Source organism: Eleutherodactylus coqui, chromosome 2 (genome assembly GCF_035609145.1).
Source record: "Eleutherodactylus coqui strain aEleCoq1 chromosome 2, aEleCoq1.hap1, whole genome shotgun sequence".
Taxonomy (NCBI): domain Eukaryota; kingdom Metazoa; phylum Chordata; class Amphibia; order Anura; family Eleutherodactylidae; genus Eleutherodactylus; species Eleutherodactylus coqui.
Genome location: NC_089838.1, coordinates 64,384,950 through 64,402,868, shown reverse-complemented (window position 1 = coordinate 64,402,868; position 17,919 = coordinate 64,384,950). Strand labels below are relative to the sequence as shown.

Here is a 17,919-nt window from a genome sequence, read left to right as displayed (position 1 = left end):
GTAGATGGGTAATGGGAAGAAAAATAACCTTAACAAACCCTGACCCTAATGCTAGCTTTCCCTAAGTCTTTATCTATCCATGGTACTGACCCTCACACCAGACACCGCTGTCCATGACAACAAGGAGAGGACACTAGGACTCAAAGACAAGAAAACCAAGCAGAACAAAGCTGAATTATTAAAGAAGACTAAGCAGATACAGTATGAACAGGGAAGGAGCAGACAAAAACAAAAGGCTAGTGACAATAATTTCCCTTTTTATTGCTTTAGCTGATATTTGTTAAACATATATTGTTATAATTTTCCGATCTTACTCACATTTTCATTTCTGTAAATTGTGAAAATACAGTTAAATGTAGATCCATATCCTTGGCCAGCTTGTAATCGGGCCTGTGAAAATAGTGGATTAGGGGTTATTGTGCTCTCATCCATGGCTCATCTCTGGTTCTTACAGTATATATAAGCCACTGTTTGCTCTTAGAAGACAGTCCTAAGTTGTATTCACATTAGTGCTCATCTCTGTTCAGTCAGATTTCTATTTCTTTTTGGCAGCACTACTTCTGCTGTAAAAGATGGAAACCTGAAGGACCCATAGTATTTCAATTGGATCTGTTAGTTTTCCTTAGGATCCATTTCAAAAAGTATTCATCAAAGCTGTCTCTATTAAGAATTAAAGTTATGAAGCTGAAGTGAATAGAGCCTTAAAGGGGATATTGGGTTACAAATTCTTTTTTTTTTAAATTAGAGCCAAATTGCTTGAAACAAAAAAGCAAACAGTACTTACCCGTCCTCAACCCTGGCAATCCAGCGCTACTGCGCTGCAATTTTCCAGGTCTCTGTTGACAGCAAAAGTCAGGTGCCTGCTGCTTACCAATCAAAAGCTGCAGCGTCACTGTTCTGAGCTCTTGGCATCATGGAGCCCAGGATGTGAGCACTGATGACAGAAGAATGGGAGGCGAAGCTGTAGCCTCTGATTGGCAGGCAGTGGTCACCTGACTTCCATTGTAAGGGAACATTGTGGGTCTACAGCACTGGATTGCTGGGGCTGAGGACAGGTAAGTACTATTTGTTTTATTATTTTAAGGCATTTAGCTCTAATTTTAAAAAGTAGATTTATAACTGGACAACCCCTTTAACCCTTCACTGCATTTTGTATCAAATATGATACACTACACATATTTCCATATATTTCCTAAACGGAATGGTTCTGCCTCTCTACTGCATGGTGTAACATATATGAGACCCTCCATGGTATTACTACATGGTTCTCAGAGCAGCCACTAGATGTTATAGTTGGTCAATTGCAGATTATATAGAATATAATTTGTGTCATGTTTTTTGGAAATTCATGCAGTGAAGGGTTAAATATCTTAACACTAAAACATTCAGTAGTAGTACAGTATCACTCTGCTAAAATATAATTTTGATTTGTCCCTTTAATACTTCAATTGTTGCACTTCAGCAATCATGTTTGCTTTACAACGCTATGATGTTCTAAATTTGGTTCAGAAGAAAGAAGGAGGTCTGGATATTGTGGTTGTAATGCAAATGCTACAATGTGCTCACATTATGGCTGCCTCAAACCAGACATTGTCACCTGCGTGTCACTAGATCTATGTCATTTCTCCTAAGATATCTGGTTTTGACAAGAACACTATTATGACATGGGCAACCTGGGAGCATAGAAGACACTCAGTCAAGCTACCCATGTGTACCAGAAGTGCAATGTATACAGAGCCCCCAAAGACTCTAGACTCCAGACTAGACCTGCTAAAATTACACACCCCAGACTGCATCCGGATGAAATTTACAGACAAGACCTCCAAAAAATGACTAACCCCAAACCAGACTTCCTAAAATATACAGACTCAAGCCCAATAAAAATTAGATTCCAGACCAGACCATCTAAAATCAGTGGGGTGTGGCCTAGCACCAGAGGAGAGAAGACGCAAGGTGGATCATCTCCTAGGGACCCACACAAATAATCCCTATTTTCAATATCTGATTGACATCTGACTGCAATCAGCAGCTGCCTGAGGTAGTTGGTGAGGAGAGAAACGAGCAGAGAGACTGCTGGTGCCCTGAGGCAGTCCCAGAGAGTTGCAGTCTACTCGCCATCTGAAGCTGCGGGCTTTCCTAGCCGCCTGGCCCGGCGAGCTGACACTTCCAGTCTCCGAGCGGTGTGACAGAGACAGAGGACTAGCGGTAATTACATCTGCCAGTGGAGCGCCGTGCATCCTGCCCGGGATCCCAAAACCCACTGAACTTGTCCACTAAGGCGAAGGGGTCAGACGCTGCAGTGGCTATTCGCTTGCTGAAAATAACAATGGGGAGGGAATCACCTCAGAGCTGCACACAGCGAAGCGAGGGCTGGAGACCCAGCAAGTTAACCCCCTCTGCCCTAGTACCCAAGACTCCACTCTAGCTCCAGAGAAGCAGGATCTATAGCACAGAAGAGGGAAGCCTGACACAAAAACTCTGAGGCTGCAGCCTAAGTCCACCTCACTGTGCTCAATCATTACTATCTAGCAGCTGCAAATTGGCAGTGTAGAGACAGTACCTAATTTCTAATCAAGCCTGATTCAACTTAAATACACTTTCCAGTACCCAATTTACAAATATCTTCACAAACGGTAGACATAATTAAACTACTCATTGAGGCCTGACTTCACCTAAATTGGCAAGAGAACTGTCCCCCTGGCTGGTGACTGGTCACAAACCCCCATACCCCGTTCCCCTCCTGCTTGAACATACTTAGAAAATTATTCCTCAAAATACGCCATACGGGAATACAAAGAACTAATTCACACAGAGACCTAAGTCCATTCTATTAGAAACAGTAATTCTTAGAAGTGACTTGGGTTACATCGATATTATGCTCTGGACACAACATACTTATGCCCTACGCAGTGGTTACAGTAGATTTCAAGTAAGATGATAGTCAAATTAGGAAAAGAAAAAGCTAACCCAGTCTTTGGATAACAATCAGCTACTAAAAATCAAGCTGACAAGCAACACTTCTTAAAAAAAGAGGCCTGCCCACTCTCCAGCAGGAGCCTTCAAAAAGAATATGTCACTTACAAACGAGAGAGACGTTCCCGCAGACTCAGACTTAGACAGTGATACGGAAATGGAGCGAAGTAATGCTCAGAGATCAAGCATATCCAAAGAATTCCTTAAAAAGGCTCTTGCACAAGCAATACGACCTGTCCTCTCAGAGCTAAACGATATAAAACAGAAATATAGCCCATAGGCGACAGAGTGGGGGTGCTGGAGAATTGATACTCAAATATCATCTCTCAAACCAATGATCTATTAGACCGCATAATAAGGCAAAGAGACCAAATCGATAGAACAGTGGTATTAATAGAGGATCAAGAGAATAGGAGTCGGAGGCGAAATATCAAAATTAAAGGATTCCGTGAATCACATGCTTCGGATGGGCTCAGAAACATGGCATCAACCATATTTACAGATCTGGGAAAAGAGAGAGCAGGCAATTACTACAGAATCTGTTATCTCAAGCAGAAATCTCCCCTCCCAACGCCCTACTAAATCTCCACCTAACCAAAAGTCTCAAGCACTTTATTAAAGGGCTCCTTTCCTCTCGCCCATCCTCTGAGCTTGAACGTATTATTTTAGCTTGCTGCAATTCCAGTAGAAAGTTATCTCTTGTTAAAAAGAAATTTATCACATCACAGACGGTACCCAGACCAGCGTTCATTGCTTCATGGGAAAAGGAGCTTAATATCAAACTATCTAATAGAGAAGTGAAAGTGATTTTAGGCTCCTCACATGGTCATTTAAATGCGTCAGACTTCAAGAAAACCACTATAAATTACTTACAAATAGTACAAATCACCTGAGTAGTTATTTACCTATAAACTCTCTGAAACTAATTTATGCTGGCGCTGCGGTGAACATGTGGGATCCCTGATTCACATCTGGTGGACATATTCAGTGTTGAGATCATTTTGGGATCAAATGGAAAAAAACAATAAAAAATATAGCTGGAAGTACATTTAGATAGTGTGATCTTGTCCAGACCTTCACCTGAGTGTAAACCTTCAAGGTCTAACCTAATTACCCACCTCATAATGGTGGCTAAACATGCCACATGCACCTCAGAAATATTGCTAAAATCCGGCTGTTCCTCACCATGGAAACGCTAAAGACACTCATGGCCACCCTCATCCACGCCCGACTTGACTACTGCAACTTGCTATTCATTGGCCTTCCCGCACCAGACTCGCTCCACTCCAATGCATACTAAATGCGGCAGCTAGGCTCATTTTTTTATCCAGCCATTTCTCAGATGCCTCTGCACTATGCCAGTCACTTCACTGGCTGCCCATCCACTGCAGAACTAAATTTAAACTCCTCACCCTCACCCACAAAGCTCTCCATGGTGCCGCACCACCGTACATCGCCTCGCTCCTCTCTATACACCACCCAGCTCTCACACTATGATCCGCTAACACACTTGGACTAAACACCCCTCTAATATGAATCTCACATGCTCATCTACAGGACTTCACCAGAGCAACACCGATCCTCTGGAATGCTCTACCCCAAGGCATCCGGACAACTCCCAATGCACGAAATTTCAGATGCGCCTTAAAAACTCACCTCTTCAGGGAGGCACACCAAACCCCTGATGTAGTCCCCCTGCCCCTCCCTATGGCTCCCCACACCTTCCACCCTGCCTATCGCACACGACCTCTACCCCTGAACCTCCTTACCACCCCCATTCCATTTGCTTTCTAATTGATTTCCACATGTAATTCTCATATTGCCTGTGTTCCCCCATGCTTCAAGCCCCCCCATTCTTGTACCTCCTGTTATCACACCTACCCTGTTTATTTCAAACTGATTGTATATCACATGTAATTGTTGTATTATCTGTGTTTCTCCCATGCTTGACAGCGCTGTGCAATAAGTCAGTGCTATACAAATAAAGATTATTATTATTATTGATCCCCCTTCATTGGTCACCCAATGGATAGCTAAGGTGAATGAAATCCAAAGCTGGGCTTCAAGAACACATGGAAAATTCAATACCATGTGGAATCCCTGGCAGATTTGTTCTCGACCCATAGACGTTGACCAATAATATGATTTGAGCATCCCCCCTTTATTGTTGGGACTCATCCCTAGGCCTCTTATGCTGGAGATCACTAGCAACCAAGTAGTGTGTCTGGGCAAATCATCTTTCCTTGAGTAGGAGTCTCACCCGGAATCCCAATCCTCCCTACCCCCCCACTCTCCTGTGCCCCCTCCTTCTACCCTCTCCCAACCCCCTTCCCCCTAGAAGTTGAATAAAGTTAAAATATTTTAAGAGCATTTTGATGGAAATGTATATACAATATTGACATTATGATACTCTTTATTATTGTAACTAGAGATGAGCGAGCATACTCGTCCGAGCTTGATACTCGTTCGAGTATTAGGGTGTTCGAGATGCTCGTTACTCGTAACGAGCACCACGCGGTGTTCGGGTTACTTTCATTTTCTTCCCTGAGAAATTTGCGCGCTTTTCTGGCCAATAGAAAGACAGGGAAGGCATTACAACTTCCCCCTGCAACGTTCAAGCCCTATACCACCCCCCTGCAGTGAGTGGCTGGCGAGATTAGGTGTCACCCGAGTATTAAAATCTGCCCCTCCCGCGGCTCGCCACAGATGCATTCTGACATTAGTTCAGGGAAAGTGCTGTTGGTGACGGAGCTGCTATAGGGAGAGTGTTAGGAGTATTTTAGGTTTCAAGAACCCCAACGGTCCTTCTTAAGGCCATAGAAATCGCAGATCGCACCTATGTGCGATCTGCGATTTCTGTTCTCTTCTCTATATGCGCTCAATGGGGCCGGCGGCAGCAGCGCCGACCCGATTGAGAACATATAGAAGACAAATCATTCTTCTCTGCCACAGCTGTAACAGCTGTGGCAGAGAAGAACGATGTTTGCCCATTGAATTCAATGGAGCCAGCAATACAGCAATTCATCCAGAAATGTGTTACAATAAAAATATATACCGGCGTATAAGGCGACGGGGCGTATAAGACGACCCCCCAACTGTCACCTTATACGCCGGCAATACAGTGGAGCAAAGAATAAAAATCATTACTCACTTCTTCTGACGTTCTGCGGTGCTGCTGCAGGCTGTCGCTCCCTCCTGGTTCCCGGCAGAGCATTGATTTCTCTACGAAGGGCTTTAAATCCCAGCCTCCAGAAACACACGTGCCTTCAGTCAATCACAGCCAATGACAATGACGTCATTGAATGGCTGTGATTGGCTGTGTTTCTGGAGGCGGGGATTTCAAGCCCTGCGTCCAGAAAGCAATGCTCTGCCGGGAACCAGGAGGGAGCGACAGCCTGCAGCAGCACCGCAGAACGTCAGAAGAAGTGAGTAATGATTTTTATTCTTTGCTCCACTGTATTCCCGGCGTATAAGGTGACAGTTGGGGGGTCGTCTTATACGCCCCGTCGCCTTATACGCCGGTATATATTTTTATTGTAACACATTTCTGGATGAATTGCAGGGAAGGGCTTATATATTTAAGCCCTTCCCGACAATTCATCCTGCGATCGCCGGCAGCCCATTGCTTTCAGTGGAACCTGCTGTATTGCTGGCTCCATTGAATTCAATGGGCAAACATCGTTCTTCTCTGCCACAGCTGTTACAGCTATGGCAGAGGAGAACGATCTTTACGCTGACAGGGGGGGGGGGCACTCTTGCCGCTATTGTAGCTTAATAGTGGGACCTGGGAACTTGAGATGCAGCCCAACATGTTGCCCCTCGCCTGCCCTATCCGTTGCTGTGTCGTTCCCATCACTTTCTTGAATTGCCCAGATTTTCACAAACGAAAACCTTAGCGAGCATCGGCGATATACAAAAATGCTCGGGTCGCCCATTGACTTCAATGGGGTTCGTTACTCGAAACGAACCCTCGAGCATTGCGAAAATTTCGTCCCGAGTAACGAGCACCCGAGCATTTTGGTGCTCGCTCATCTCTAATTGTAACATTGAATTATTATTGTATAACATTCTTATGTTCAAAAATGTAGGTACAAAAAATAAATAAAATCAGCAGACTACCCTGCTTACAGACCTCCTAGAAGAAACAGTTGCAAGCTCTTTTTATAATCTTGTGACCTATGCATAGCAAGTATATGATTACACGAATAAACAGTACAGCATAATACATACAGCAAACAGAGGAACAGACATTGCCAGGAGAGGAGAGAAGTATAAATGAGGCTTTATTCACACGAGCATATATCAGCCGCTGTTTTCACTGCTGGCCAATATACGCTACGATCTGATGCATCAGATCAGATGGGCATATTCCTACGGTGTAAAAGCACCCGGTCAGCCAACTCGTTCGATAATCGTTTGGTTTAAACACTGATCATTCAGTCATTCTTATTCACTGCTACAGAGAATTGAATGACTGAACAATCCTGTAAAAAAACATTAAGCAAGTTATCTTTGTGTTTAAACTGACCGTCTGAGCAAACTGTGCCATTATTTGTCCAGCAAACAATTTATCGCTACGTGTAAAGGTACCCTTATGGATAGATCCATTAATAGTTTGCAACTGAACAACCCCTATAAGCTGCAATCTATGCAATTAAAACTGCATAAATAAAATAGTTAAACATTAAACTTTACTGTGCCATGTATTCCTCCGCCACCCATAGCCTATCTGCCCCTACAGATAGAAACCAAATGTTCATTTGTATAACTGAACTGAGATGATTGAACTGATTGAACAACAGTATGTAACTGGTGTGAGGTTATACAAGAAGATAGCACTGCTGTGATCTACTCCCTTATAGTACCAGAAAATCTGCAATTAGTGCAAATAAGTGCAATGTCTGGTTCTGGTTCACTGGGATGATCCCTCTTAAACTAATATTTATGAATATAGGTGGTCATAGACAGCAGAGATACCTCCCATACCAATTAAATGAAAGCAGTACCCTGATTGGATGGTACAGGATACGCCTTTAGTTGTACTAGTTGATACAAAGAACTCATTTTGTATGTTCTTTACCAATGTATGTTTATTCGTCGCGTTTCTAAATATGTTTGTAGTTTGCAAACTCCTTTTTGCAACACAAGGGGACTGATTATATAATTAAAAGCAGCATTAAAATACTGTACATATAAAGCATAATTCAAATACCTTTACAGTATCCAAGGGGTGTCCCACAATAACACTAGAAGCCCCTATAAGAGATAGAAATATTTAGTACTCACTGGTTTCAAAAGTAGGGGGCTGTTCAGGAGTGGGCAATAACAAGTAGAGGGCGATTCTGGATAGAGCAATAGTTCTACGTTTTAGCACTTATTCGCATGTTTTATGAGCCTATATGGAAGCATATAGATATATGTGTGATAGTACTGTAGGCACTGCTTGTACTGCCTTATGGTGCCTCTGTACAGTATCGCTTTAGGGAGATATTTCCTACTCAAAACATTGTAGCTTCTCAATACCATTGTTTTAGATATGTTCCTTCCTCATATAATGAGTATAAAGCATATGTAAAATGTGTAGGGTAGTAACATTCCAGGGGCATATCTTTTATATGTGATATTTTATTTTTTGGATTACAAATAAAAACTTGATGAAGTTTTAGGAGAATTCCATGCTGGACGTTTTGCTTATATTTTACTATGGCAACCTAAAAACTCCAAAGTTACTCCGAGCTAGAACAGCTGACAGGTGAGCTGATTACCCCTGATACTGCTTCTGCCAATAGACAGACATCAACACAGTTTTGTCCACAAGATTGTGGTTAAATGGACATGTAGCAAACATTACAAAATGTATCCACCCTCTACGCTGAAGCTACTTGTCCCTATTCAGTTCTTAATATCTCCTTTAAACCTTTTAGTAATGTTTTGAAAGTTACTGAAGTTTCTCCGAGTTCTAGAATTACATGTAGTGTCAGGAATATGTAAATGCTTCCGTCTGCTTCGCTGTGCTCTATGCTCACTCATGCAGCAGTAGTCCTGAAGCAAATCACAGAAAAACAGCATATTTTCACCTACCTCCAAGGTATCCTGCTACAAATTCTTCTAGTTGGACTCTTCCCATTTCACGTTTTAGCAACAGTAGATCCTTTTTTGTGCAGGTATACTGTAGTACTTATTTTGCAGAGACAACTACATAGCGTTTGAAAATGTGTATTTGCTTTCTTCCAGTCCAAAGGTTTTAATGTACAAAACAAATGTGTTCTCCTGGCAGATGAAGCAGTATTTGTGTCATCTGCTTTATGCTAATGCCAGTACTAGTTCATGATTGTCAGCCTTTCCTAGTGAATAATAACACACAGCTTAGAGAGTGGCGGTATTGCATAGGCGTAGCTAGGCTTTCTTTCACCCGGGGCAAAGAATCGGTTTGGCAACCTTCCCCCCCACATCTGGAACTCTCTATCTCCAACACCATATAATGCAACAGAAGCTTCTTTTCGACATTGTGCTAATCAATATAAGCAACAACACAATTTTTTTTAAATTGGAAATAAAAGCCAAATGCAGGTGTGAACAGAACTATATATATATGAACCTTTTCTAGTTGGATGCTTATTGTACTGCCATGCTCCGGAATGAGATTGCCAGCATTTTAAGATTGCTTGAGCGGAGGGGGGGTCAAATTATAAAAAATTGGCCTAAAGCAGCAAAATAATATACAGCACAATGACTGGGATTTAATCATTCCTGTATTTAAGTTACATACAAGGGGTGGACAAAAATATGGAAACACCATATGAAATGCATGCCTTATGTTACGTGGGATTACAAATCATATTTAAATAACACACGTAAAGACTGGTTTTAAGTGGAGGTAATATGACACAGATGCTGCCGGGCAGAAGAGAGCATCTGCCCGAGGAACAAGATTCCATTGGTCAGGGTTTTGAGCCACTCTGCTGCTGTTACCAGCTGGCTGCCAAAACTACCTGGAGCAGGGCAAGAGGTGAAGTAAACACAAATTTGGCAGGAAAGCTCTCAGCCAAGCAGGGGTCAAAAGGGTAGCTCAGTGCTAATGATTAAAATCCCATGCATTTCATAGGCATTTTCATATTTTTGTCCACACCCTGTCAGTTAGTCCCTATCCACAGGTAGGGGATAACATTCTGATCGGTGGAGTTCCAATTGCCAGAACCACCACTGATCCTGAGAATAGGAGTCCCGAAGCTCCCTATATAAAAGGAGCGGAAGACATTTTACATTTTCATTACAAACACTTGTAACCAGTTACAGAAAGATGACCCTAGACTAATATAGATTTACTGATTTATAGCATTGCTCAGATGCTAAACCCTCATTTTAGTTTATAGTTTACATATTAAAGTAAAATTAGGAAATTGGACAAGAGGTGTTTGCTGGGTTGTAACATCATTTATTAACTGGATTAAATGTTTTTATGAAGCCACTTCTGTTTTATGGCTACAATAAAAGTAGTTTTAACTCTAAACGTTTTCTATATATAAAGGGTAATTTCACTCAAAATCATGATACACTTATAGTGACTCACTGCTACAATATTCATGGGTCTCTCAACTGCTAATGCAACTGTTATAGATGACCAATTTGTAGACTTATAGTTGCTCCCCTACAACTGTGTGGAAGCCGCAAAATGTGTAACTCATTCAGTTAAAGTGCTCAAGTACCCTCCACAGGTCAGAAGTGATAAATATCCCATAGAGATATTATATTGCTTTTCTTTTAACAATGAATGAAGGAGACTGCTCACTCGAATTATTACAAATGCTGGAACTAAATGTACCTTTATACTGTAATTTATACACTTCAGCGACTTTTCTGAGCAACTAGATGAATGATAGTTGCTCAGTGTAACGGTACCCTAGGTCATGGGGGGGGGGGGGAGTATTTGTGTGTGTATGCTATGCAGCTGGCCATGAAGATCAGAGGACATGGCAAGTCCTCTTTAGACTTACCCTTCTCACTTGACTAGCCTCTCCAGCCAACCCAATGAGCGGCCACATCAGCAGTTATAAGCCCGCCACTCCGGAGACATAGAAGAGTGGAGTGAAGAACAAGATGGGCTAGATTCAAGAAAGTTGGGTGCATGAGGCACCAGAATATACTCAGTATTTGAGCACTGAGAGAGAGTCGCTGCTGGCAGACGGCTGGATGCTGCAGAGAGGCTATACCAGGGGCCGTCACCAAGATATGTTTGCCAAGTTATGACCATCTGTGACAGTAAGAGAACGCTTAAACAGAGAAAATCAACTGCAGCACTCACATGGATACAGTCCAGTCCAGCAGCGAGGAGCAAATGGATGCAGCAGCCCAGTTAGGTCCGGATCACAACCTCATAGTCATCAGAATTACAAAGCGTAGACCAGGCAGCATCAGATGAGTTTTCAAAATAGCTTTCAAACCTTTATTCCTCCATTAAAAGAAGACCAGCGACGTTTCGGCCACTGCTTTGGCCTTTTTCAAGCAGAACGCTTGACACTGGACTTGCTTATCATGGATCAAGTCCCAAAGGAGGATAATGAATTGTAAAAGAAGTAAAAAAATCTCTTGTGCTCCAAAATGATGATACCACACCGTTTAATATCCCCACCAACAGGGGTAAAATAGGCAAAAAGACAATGAATGAACAGAAAATCCAGCAAACTTAAAATAAAGTTGCCAATGGCTTTTTTTGCAACGCGTTTCTGCGCTCAAAGCGCCTTTATCAAGCTTTGGAAAAGTCATAAGTGAGGTAAGCCGAATGTGTGAACACATGTAGTGACTGTTAGCGCCTACACAGGCCGGCTGGTCGTATAATGCTATTTTGTGGAATACTAGGAAATGCTTGGCTTGAACTTTCTGTGGAGGTACTGAGAATACTATAAACTAGCCTGAGACCATTGGGAACTTTGCTTTAAATACTTTGCTAGTTGCAGACACTTTTCTGGTTATCTACGGACTATGTTTGACAAGCCACAAAATTACTGGTTTACCGATTGCTAAGAAAGCACAGTTTGTTCTACTCCTGCTGTGCAATATTGATATCTTAATTAATAACTGTTTGCAGCTTATTCATAAGTTGTAATAAAAATTTCAATTGTTAGAACTAGAGATGAGCGAGCGTACTCGGAAAAGCACTACTCGCTCGAGTAATTTGCTTTATCCAAGTATCGCTGTGCTTGTCCCTGAAGTTTCGGGTGCCGCTGCGGCTGACAGGTGAGTCGCAGCGGGGAGCAAGGGAGAGCGGGCGGGAGAGAGGGAGAGAAAGATCTCCCCTCCGTTCCTCCCCGCTCTCCCCTGCAGCTCCCCGCTCCGTGCCGGCACCCGAATCTTCAGACCCGAGCACAGCGATACTCGGATAAAGCTAATTACTCGAGCGAGTAGTGCTTTTCCGTGTACGCTCGCTCATCTCTAGTTATAACACAATTGTCTACTTCGTATCCTGGTACCTGTATCACTCACTGTTCACTAAGACACAGTGGAAAGAAGAGATGCAATAGAGCTGGTGGGGAAAAGCTATACAGCCAGCCAGGATGATCAGAGGACAAGGCAGGACCTCTTTTAGCTCAAAGCCAACGGCATACATACTAAGGAAGCTGTTTATGGGGCTTCAATGGGCCCTTGAAGAGACACCACCCAGCCTTGGTTGGTGAAGCCCCCTCTGTTAGTGGGTAGTGAGAACCTGTCCTCTCCTCTTCAGAGAAGATGCATTATTACCAATCATAGGGATGGAGAATTGGCCCAAGGATCATGATGGATATAAACACCAGCCCTTTTATCATGTTTGACAAAACTTGACACCATAATAAGAGGCTCCAGCCACATGAATAAAAACTTTATTCCAAGTGACAAGTATACATATAGGCTTGCATGTAGACATGTAATATTCCATGCATCATGAAGAATGTGTTCTCTGTACAAGCTTAACTATTTTGCAGGTTTTCATTTAGACCAAGTGGTTGCATATTGTTTAGTATATTCATCCAAAAGTCCTCTAATTTTTCTAGTCCTCTAATTTGAAGCTGAAATTTGTTTGAATAGATTGCAGTTTTCAGGGCAGCACAACATGTCTGGAAACTCTGAGCAGGGGGTAACTTGTACAGACATTCTGCCAATGTTGATTAAAACATGGCAATAAAATTGACAAATCATATACTGGATTTTAGATTCTGCTCTGAATACTAAGGGTTACTTCAGCCCAAGCCATGCCCACTCAGAGCTCACTATATACTGCATATACATTGAATTCAATAGTAAAGCAGTTTGAATTGTCCTTGTAACGCTATATTTATAGCATTCAGAAAGTCGTGAGACCTTTTCACTTTTTTTACATTTTATTATTTTGTGGTCTTGTGCAAATTAAAAAATAAATTTGAATAAAAGTGAAAACAGAATGTTAGAAAACTTTTTTTTAAACAAAAGGAAAAACTAACATTTAGCCTTAACAGAACAAACCCCTTGGTATGACATTTGAAATCAAGTTCTTGGAGCTTCCCATTTCTCTTAATTATCTTTGAGATGTTTCTACATCTTGATTGGAGTCCACCTTTAGTAAATTCTGTTGATTGGATATTATTTTAAAAGACACTCCCCTGTCTATGTAAAGTCTCACAGCTCACAATGCATATCAGAGCCAAAACTAAGCCATGAGGAGGAAAGAACTGCTTATAGAACTCAGAGACACGATTGTGTGGGGGCACAGATCTGGAGAAGGCTGCAAAAACATTTCTGCTGCACTGAAAGATCCAAAGAGCAAAGTGGCCTTCATATTTTTTGCAAGATGTTTGGAATAACTAATATTCTTTTTTATGTGCTTCATTTCCTCATTAATTATTCATTAGTAGAGGTGGTCGTGCATTTGATATGTCACATCCTGTTACCTATAAATTATTTGCTTCTGTACAGGCTATATGCTATGATTAAGGCTTTTTTTCCTGAAATGCATAGGTCCCTGTTCTCACATGTGAGGGTTTTTACTTTTTTATGGACATAGTCTAATAAAGATTTCTTCCTTTATGAGAAGTGCTGGAGCTATATACATTGTCTTTTCCATATTGCATTCCTGAGAACCCAGCTTAGTGTTGTTCTCTGTGCACTCCCCTCTTTGGAGCTTGGCTGTTTGGCATAATACTGGGGATTAAGATTTTGTACTGTTTATATATAACACAGGAGTGAGTGGCTTGGGGGCAACTCTGTGAATGTCCTTGAATGGCCCAACCAGAGCCCTGACTTGAACCCAATCGAACATCCCTGAAGAGACCTGAAAATAGCTGTCCACATATGGCCCCCATCCAGCCTGACAGGGCTTGAAAGGATCTATGAAGAAGAATGGCAGAAAATCCCCAGATCCAGGTGCAAACCTTGAGGCATCATACCCAAATAGACTGGAGGCTGTAATCACTGTCAAAGGTGCTTCAACTAAGTACTGAGTGCCGGGTGTGAATACTTGTGTCAATGCAAAATGTTAGTTCGTCGTTTTTAAAACATTTACAAATATTTCTATTATTCTGTTTCCACTTTGTCAACAAGGGGTATTGGATGCAGAATGATGGGGAAAAAAATGTGAAACTTTCTGTATGCATTATATTTATATTTTTCACATGATCACACGTAGTGGATTTTGGTATGCATCTGCACCAAAATCTGTGTCAAAATCCACACCATTTGGTGCAGATTTTGACATGGCTTTTAATATGGATCCTCAACAGAGTCTCTTTCAATTAAAGATGTGGAATTTGACTTGGTTTTTGATGCAGTTTTTGCCAGGGATTTTCTACTGCAGAAAATCTTCACAAATTCTGCTATGTGTGAATTAACCCTTAAAGTGCATCATGGAATACAGATCGATGAAGACTGACTATGTATTTTCATGACCATGTGAAAAATCGATAAACTCAAAAGAAAATGATCAGAATGTATTTTAGAAATGTAAAGCAATTTCTGGCTGCTGGTTGTGACATTGATATCTGTGCCAAAGCAGACATTAGCCATAGACAGTGCCGTCACTTGGCGAAGTCAGCCATGTTTTCGAACCCTGTAATTAATGAAGGTGAGAGAAAACTATAGGAATCAAAGTCTTTCCTTCATCTCAGTTTGGGGTTTTCTAAGGTCACAAGCTTTGTGCACCTAAATGGAGCTTTACCTGTTAATGATTATTAGTGTAATGCTAGATAACCATAACTGTTCCAAAAATCAAAGCTTTAAGCAAAAAATGTTTCATAACAATTGTATTCTTTAAACTTTACAAAACACCAGATTATTGGGATGTGACTTTTATTATGCAAGTAATTCTGCTGCCAATAAATTAATCTCTCCCAGTTGAAGGAAATAAATCTTGGCAGAACATTTCTAAATAAATGAATTCAGTATGTGATCTGTAGTAGAAGAGGGAGCAGAAAACTATTTTGTAAAACCAAGAAAAGAACTTCAGGAAATATAATACAGACAAGTTAAACATAAACTTTAGCCAGACTCACTAGAGAAAGAGTATCAGAAAATTCTAAAAAGTATACGCCAATTTAAAAGCTGAGGTCTACGGAGTTACTGGCTAATTAAAGAGGTTGTCCTATCGGAACAACCCAGTCCATAAATGAGGGTCTGCTGCTGATTGCACTGAATCCGGGAGCTATAAACCATAAGGGTGCTATCACACATTATGACTGAGCCACAGTAACCACACGCTTTACTTGCTATGTGGTGTTCAGCACATCGGATGTCCAAGTGTTGTCCGAAGTGAATTGCACCCGAGATTCTTGGGCGTAACTTTTTAATTGCCCGTGTGCCTGTACTCTTAGATTGAAACTTTTCCCACCAAGCTAATTGTCAATCTGCTCTGCTCCCCCTGGTCTGTAAAGTGCTGCTCAGCGACTTTATGTTTGATGTGACAGATTCCCATAAATACCGTAGTATGACAACAGTATTTAACATTTAGATCATAAAGTCCTACCTGTTTATTATTTTTGCCTCCAATCTTCTATCAGTCTCATATAGCCTATTGCTGTGTAACGTGTTTCTAAAACTGACTTTAGAGTTTTTGGCCCTTCCTTCTAATGTGTGCTATAAAGACTGGTTTGGCAGGTGAAGCTAGTTTTCCCTAATATAGACACTAACTTTCGTGTTTGAGCTGCCATTTAACGTCAATGAACTTTACTGTAAGATTAAATTAAATCTCTTTGTATACCACTTTTGAGAAGAGACATTGAGGCAATTCTAAAGGGAAGAATATAAAGAACAACATTTTTGGTATTTATGTCCCAACCATTTATATAGGACATGCCCTCGATAGATGTCATTTGAATCTTAAATAGAATATGAGCTCCTTCATCACACCCCAAAATAAATATAGACAACACACCAGTCCTCCTAAACTCAAATAGACCCCAGAGCAGCCCCCTCAAAAATACAGACTCCAAACCAAACTGATGATAAATGCAAGCTATAGGTCATATAATAACGAGAAATAGTGATACTTATGCACACACCCAAGGAAGGATGTTTAGGATTAAGAGTGTATTTTGATCATCACGGGTGCCAATCATGTCATAATCTATGGCTGGTTGCAGGTGCAAATATAAATCTAGTGTTACTGAATAATTTCCTGTGCTTGTGGCCTTGCAGTTGTTGGGTAGCAGGTTTAAGAATAAAAGACTTCTGTTAGGCATGAATTAAAAAGGAATTTTTTTAATAATAATTTCTGTAATGAAAGAACAAGCAGGAAAATTATTGGAATATCTTACTTTAACGTGTTTAAATTGGAGTAACTTGCTTAAAGGGCTGTTCCCAGGGGTGTAGCTGGGGGACGGGAAGCAGGCGGGGCATGTGCCCCAGGTGGTATCACCAGGGAAAGCAGGGGTGGGGCCTTGGCCAGCACACAATAGACAAGGAAGAATACTGTCCAAAGCAGCCAATTGGTACTGCAGACACCAGAGCCAGCAAACTGAATGTCTCTGTTAGCAGCAGTCACTTGTTTTAGCTTACTATAAGATGAGCTGTGTTCTGGGCTCCAGTTTCTGCAACAGCAATTAGCTGTTTGGGCTGCTGCTCAGAGACTGGGCGGCCCAGTTTCTCCTGCTGCTGATGTGGATGTGAAGTTAGATTTAAGAACAGCTCAGAGCCTGTTTATATGTGTATGCAGCGGAGGGGAGTGAAGTACTGATGGAATGTATGATGGAGAGGACTGATGTACTGCAAATAGTACTATATGCTGGAAAGGAGTGATGCTATTTAAATGAATTGTGTTGGAGAGGACTGAAGGGATGGGAGTGATATGGGACTGTTTTGGAAGTGGATAAAGAAAGTGGAATGATGCTTTTCATGGGACTATATGTTAGAAGGGACTACAGGGACAGGAGTGATGTTATTTACATGCAACTGTATAGTGGATGGCACTGAAGGGAGAATAGTGATGCTATTTACATTGGACTGTAGTATACTGTGTGGAGGTCCTAACTCCACCCTGCAGAACAGACACTCCTTTTCCACTTGAGTCCCAGAGCAGTGATGTGAGTTCACCTTTACTCTGCCTGTTTGGTTCTGCATCTCCTCCTTCATCAGTGAATTTTCTTCCTGGACCTTAACTGATTCAGGACTACTAGACCCTCACCCTTTGGGCCTCCTACCTGGCTGACTGTGTGTGTGAGTTGTGAAGTTAAACATCATGTCACTTACTGATATAAAAAATGATTGCTGGGGGTCCCAGCACTTGTGGGGGATGCAGTGAGGAAGATAGGTAGACACAGGAAGCCTGTTCTCTTGTTTGGTGGGAATCCGAGCAAGAGAGATGTAGTTGGTAAAGGAAGATGTGTGGAAGAGATGCTGGGGCTGGGGCTCTGAAGCTTCCATTTGGGGTAAGCCCAGGTGCATTCCATAGAGCCGTGGGATGCATCCCCTTCGGGGACCTTCAGTGAGAATCAGCTTTGGGAAAAGGAG

The 17,919-nt window shown here is 41.8% G+C and overlaps 1 protein-coding gene across 3 annotated transcripts in view; it reads right to left on the bottom strand.

Moving 5' to 3' along the window:
- SLC25A48 (solute carrier family 25 member 48) overlaps positions 1–15,993 on the bottom strand; it is a 56,999-nt gene extending 41,006 nt beyond the window's left edge. The window contains exons 1-4 of one of the 3 annotated variants that reach the window (XM_066591066.1): positions 15,938–15,993; positions 9,055–9,317; positions 8,186–8,229; positions 319–390 (exon numbers count right to left, since the gene is read on the bottom strand). In XM_066591066.1, coding sequence (XP_066447163.1) covers positions 319–390; positions 8,186–8,229; positions 9,055–9,100 — 162 coding nt within the window. In that variant the 5' untranslated portion in view covers positions 9,101–9,317; positions 15,938–15,993. Of the gene's footprint in view, positions 1–318; positions 391–8,185; positions 8,230–9,054; positions 9,486–15,937 lie in introns of those variants that run through there. The other 2 variants (XM_066591068.1, XM_066591067.1) reach the window with 2 other exon arrangements.
- Between the last annotated feature and the right edge of the window lie 1,926 nt (positions 15,994–17,919).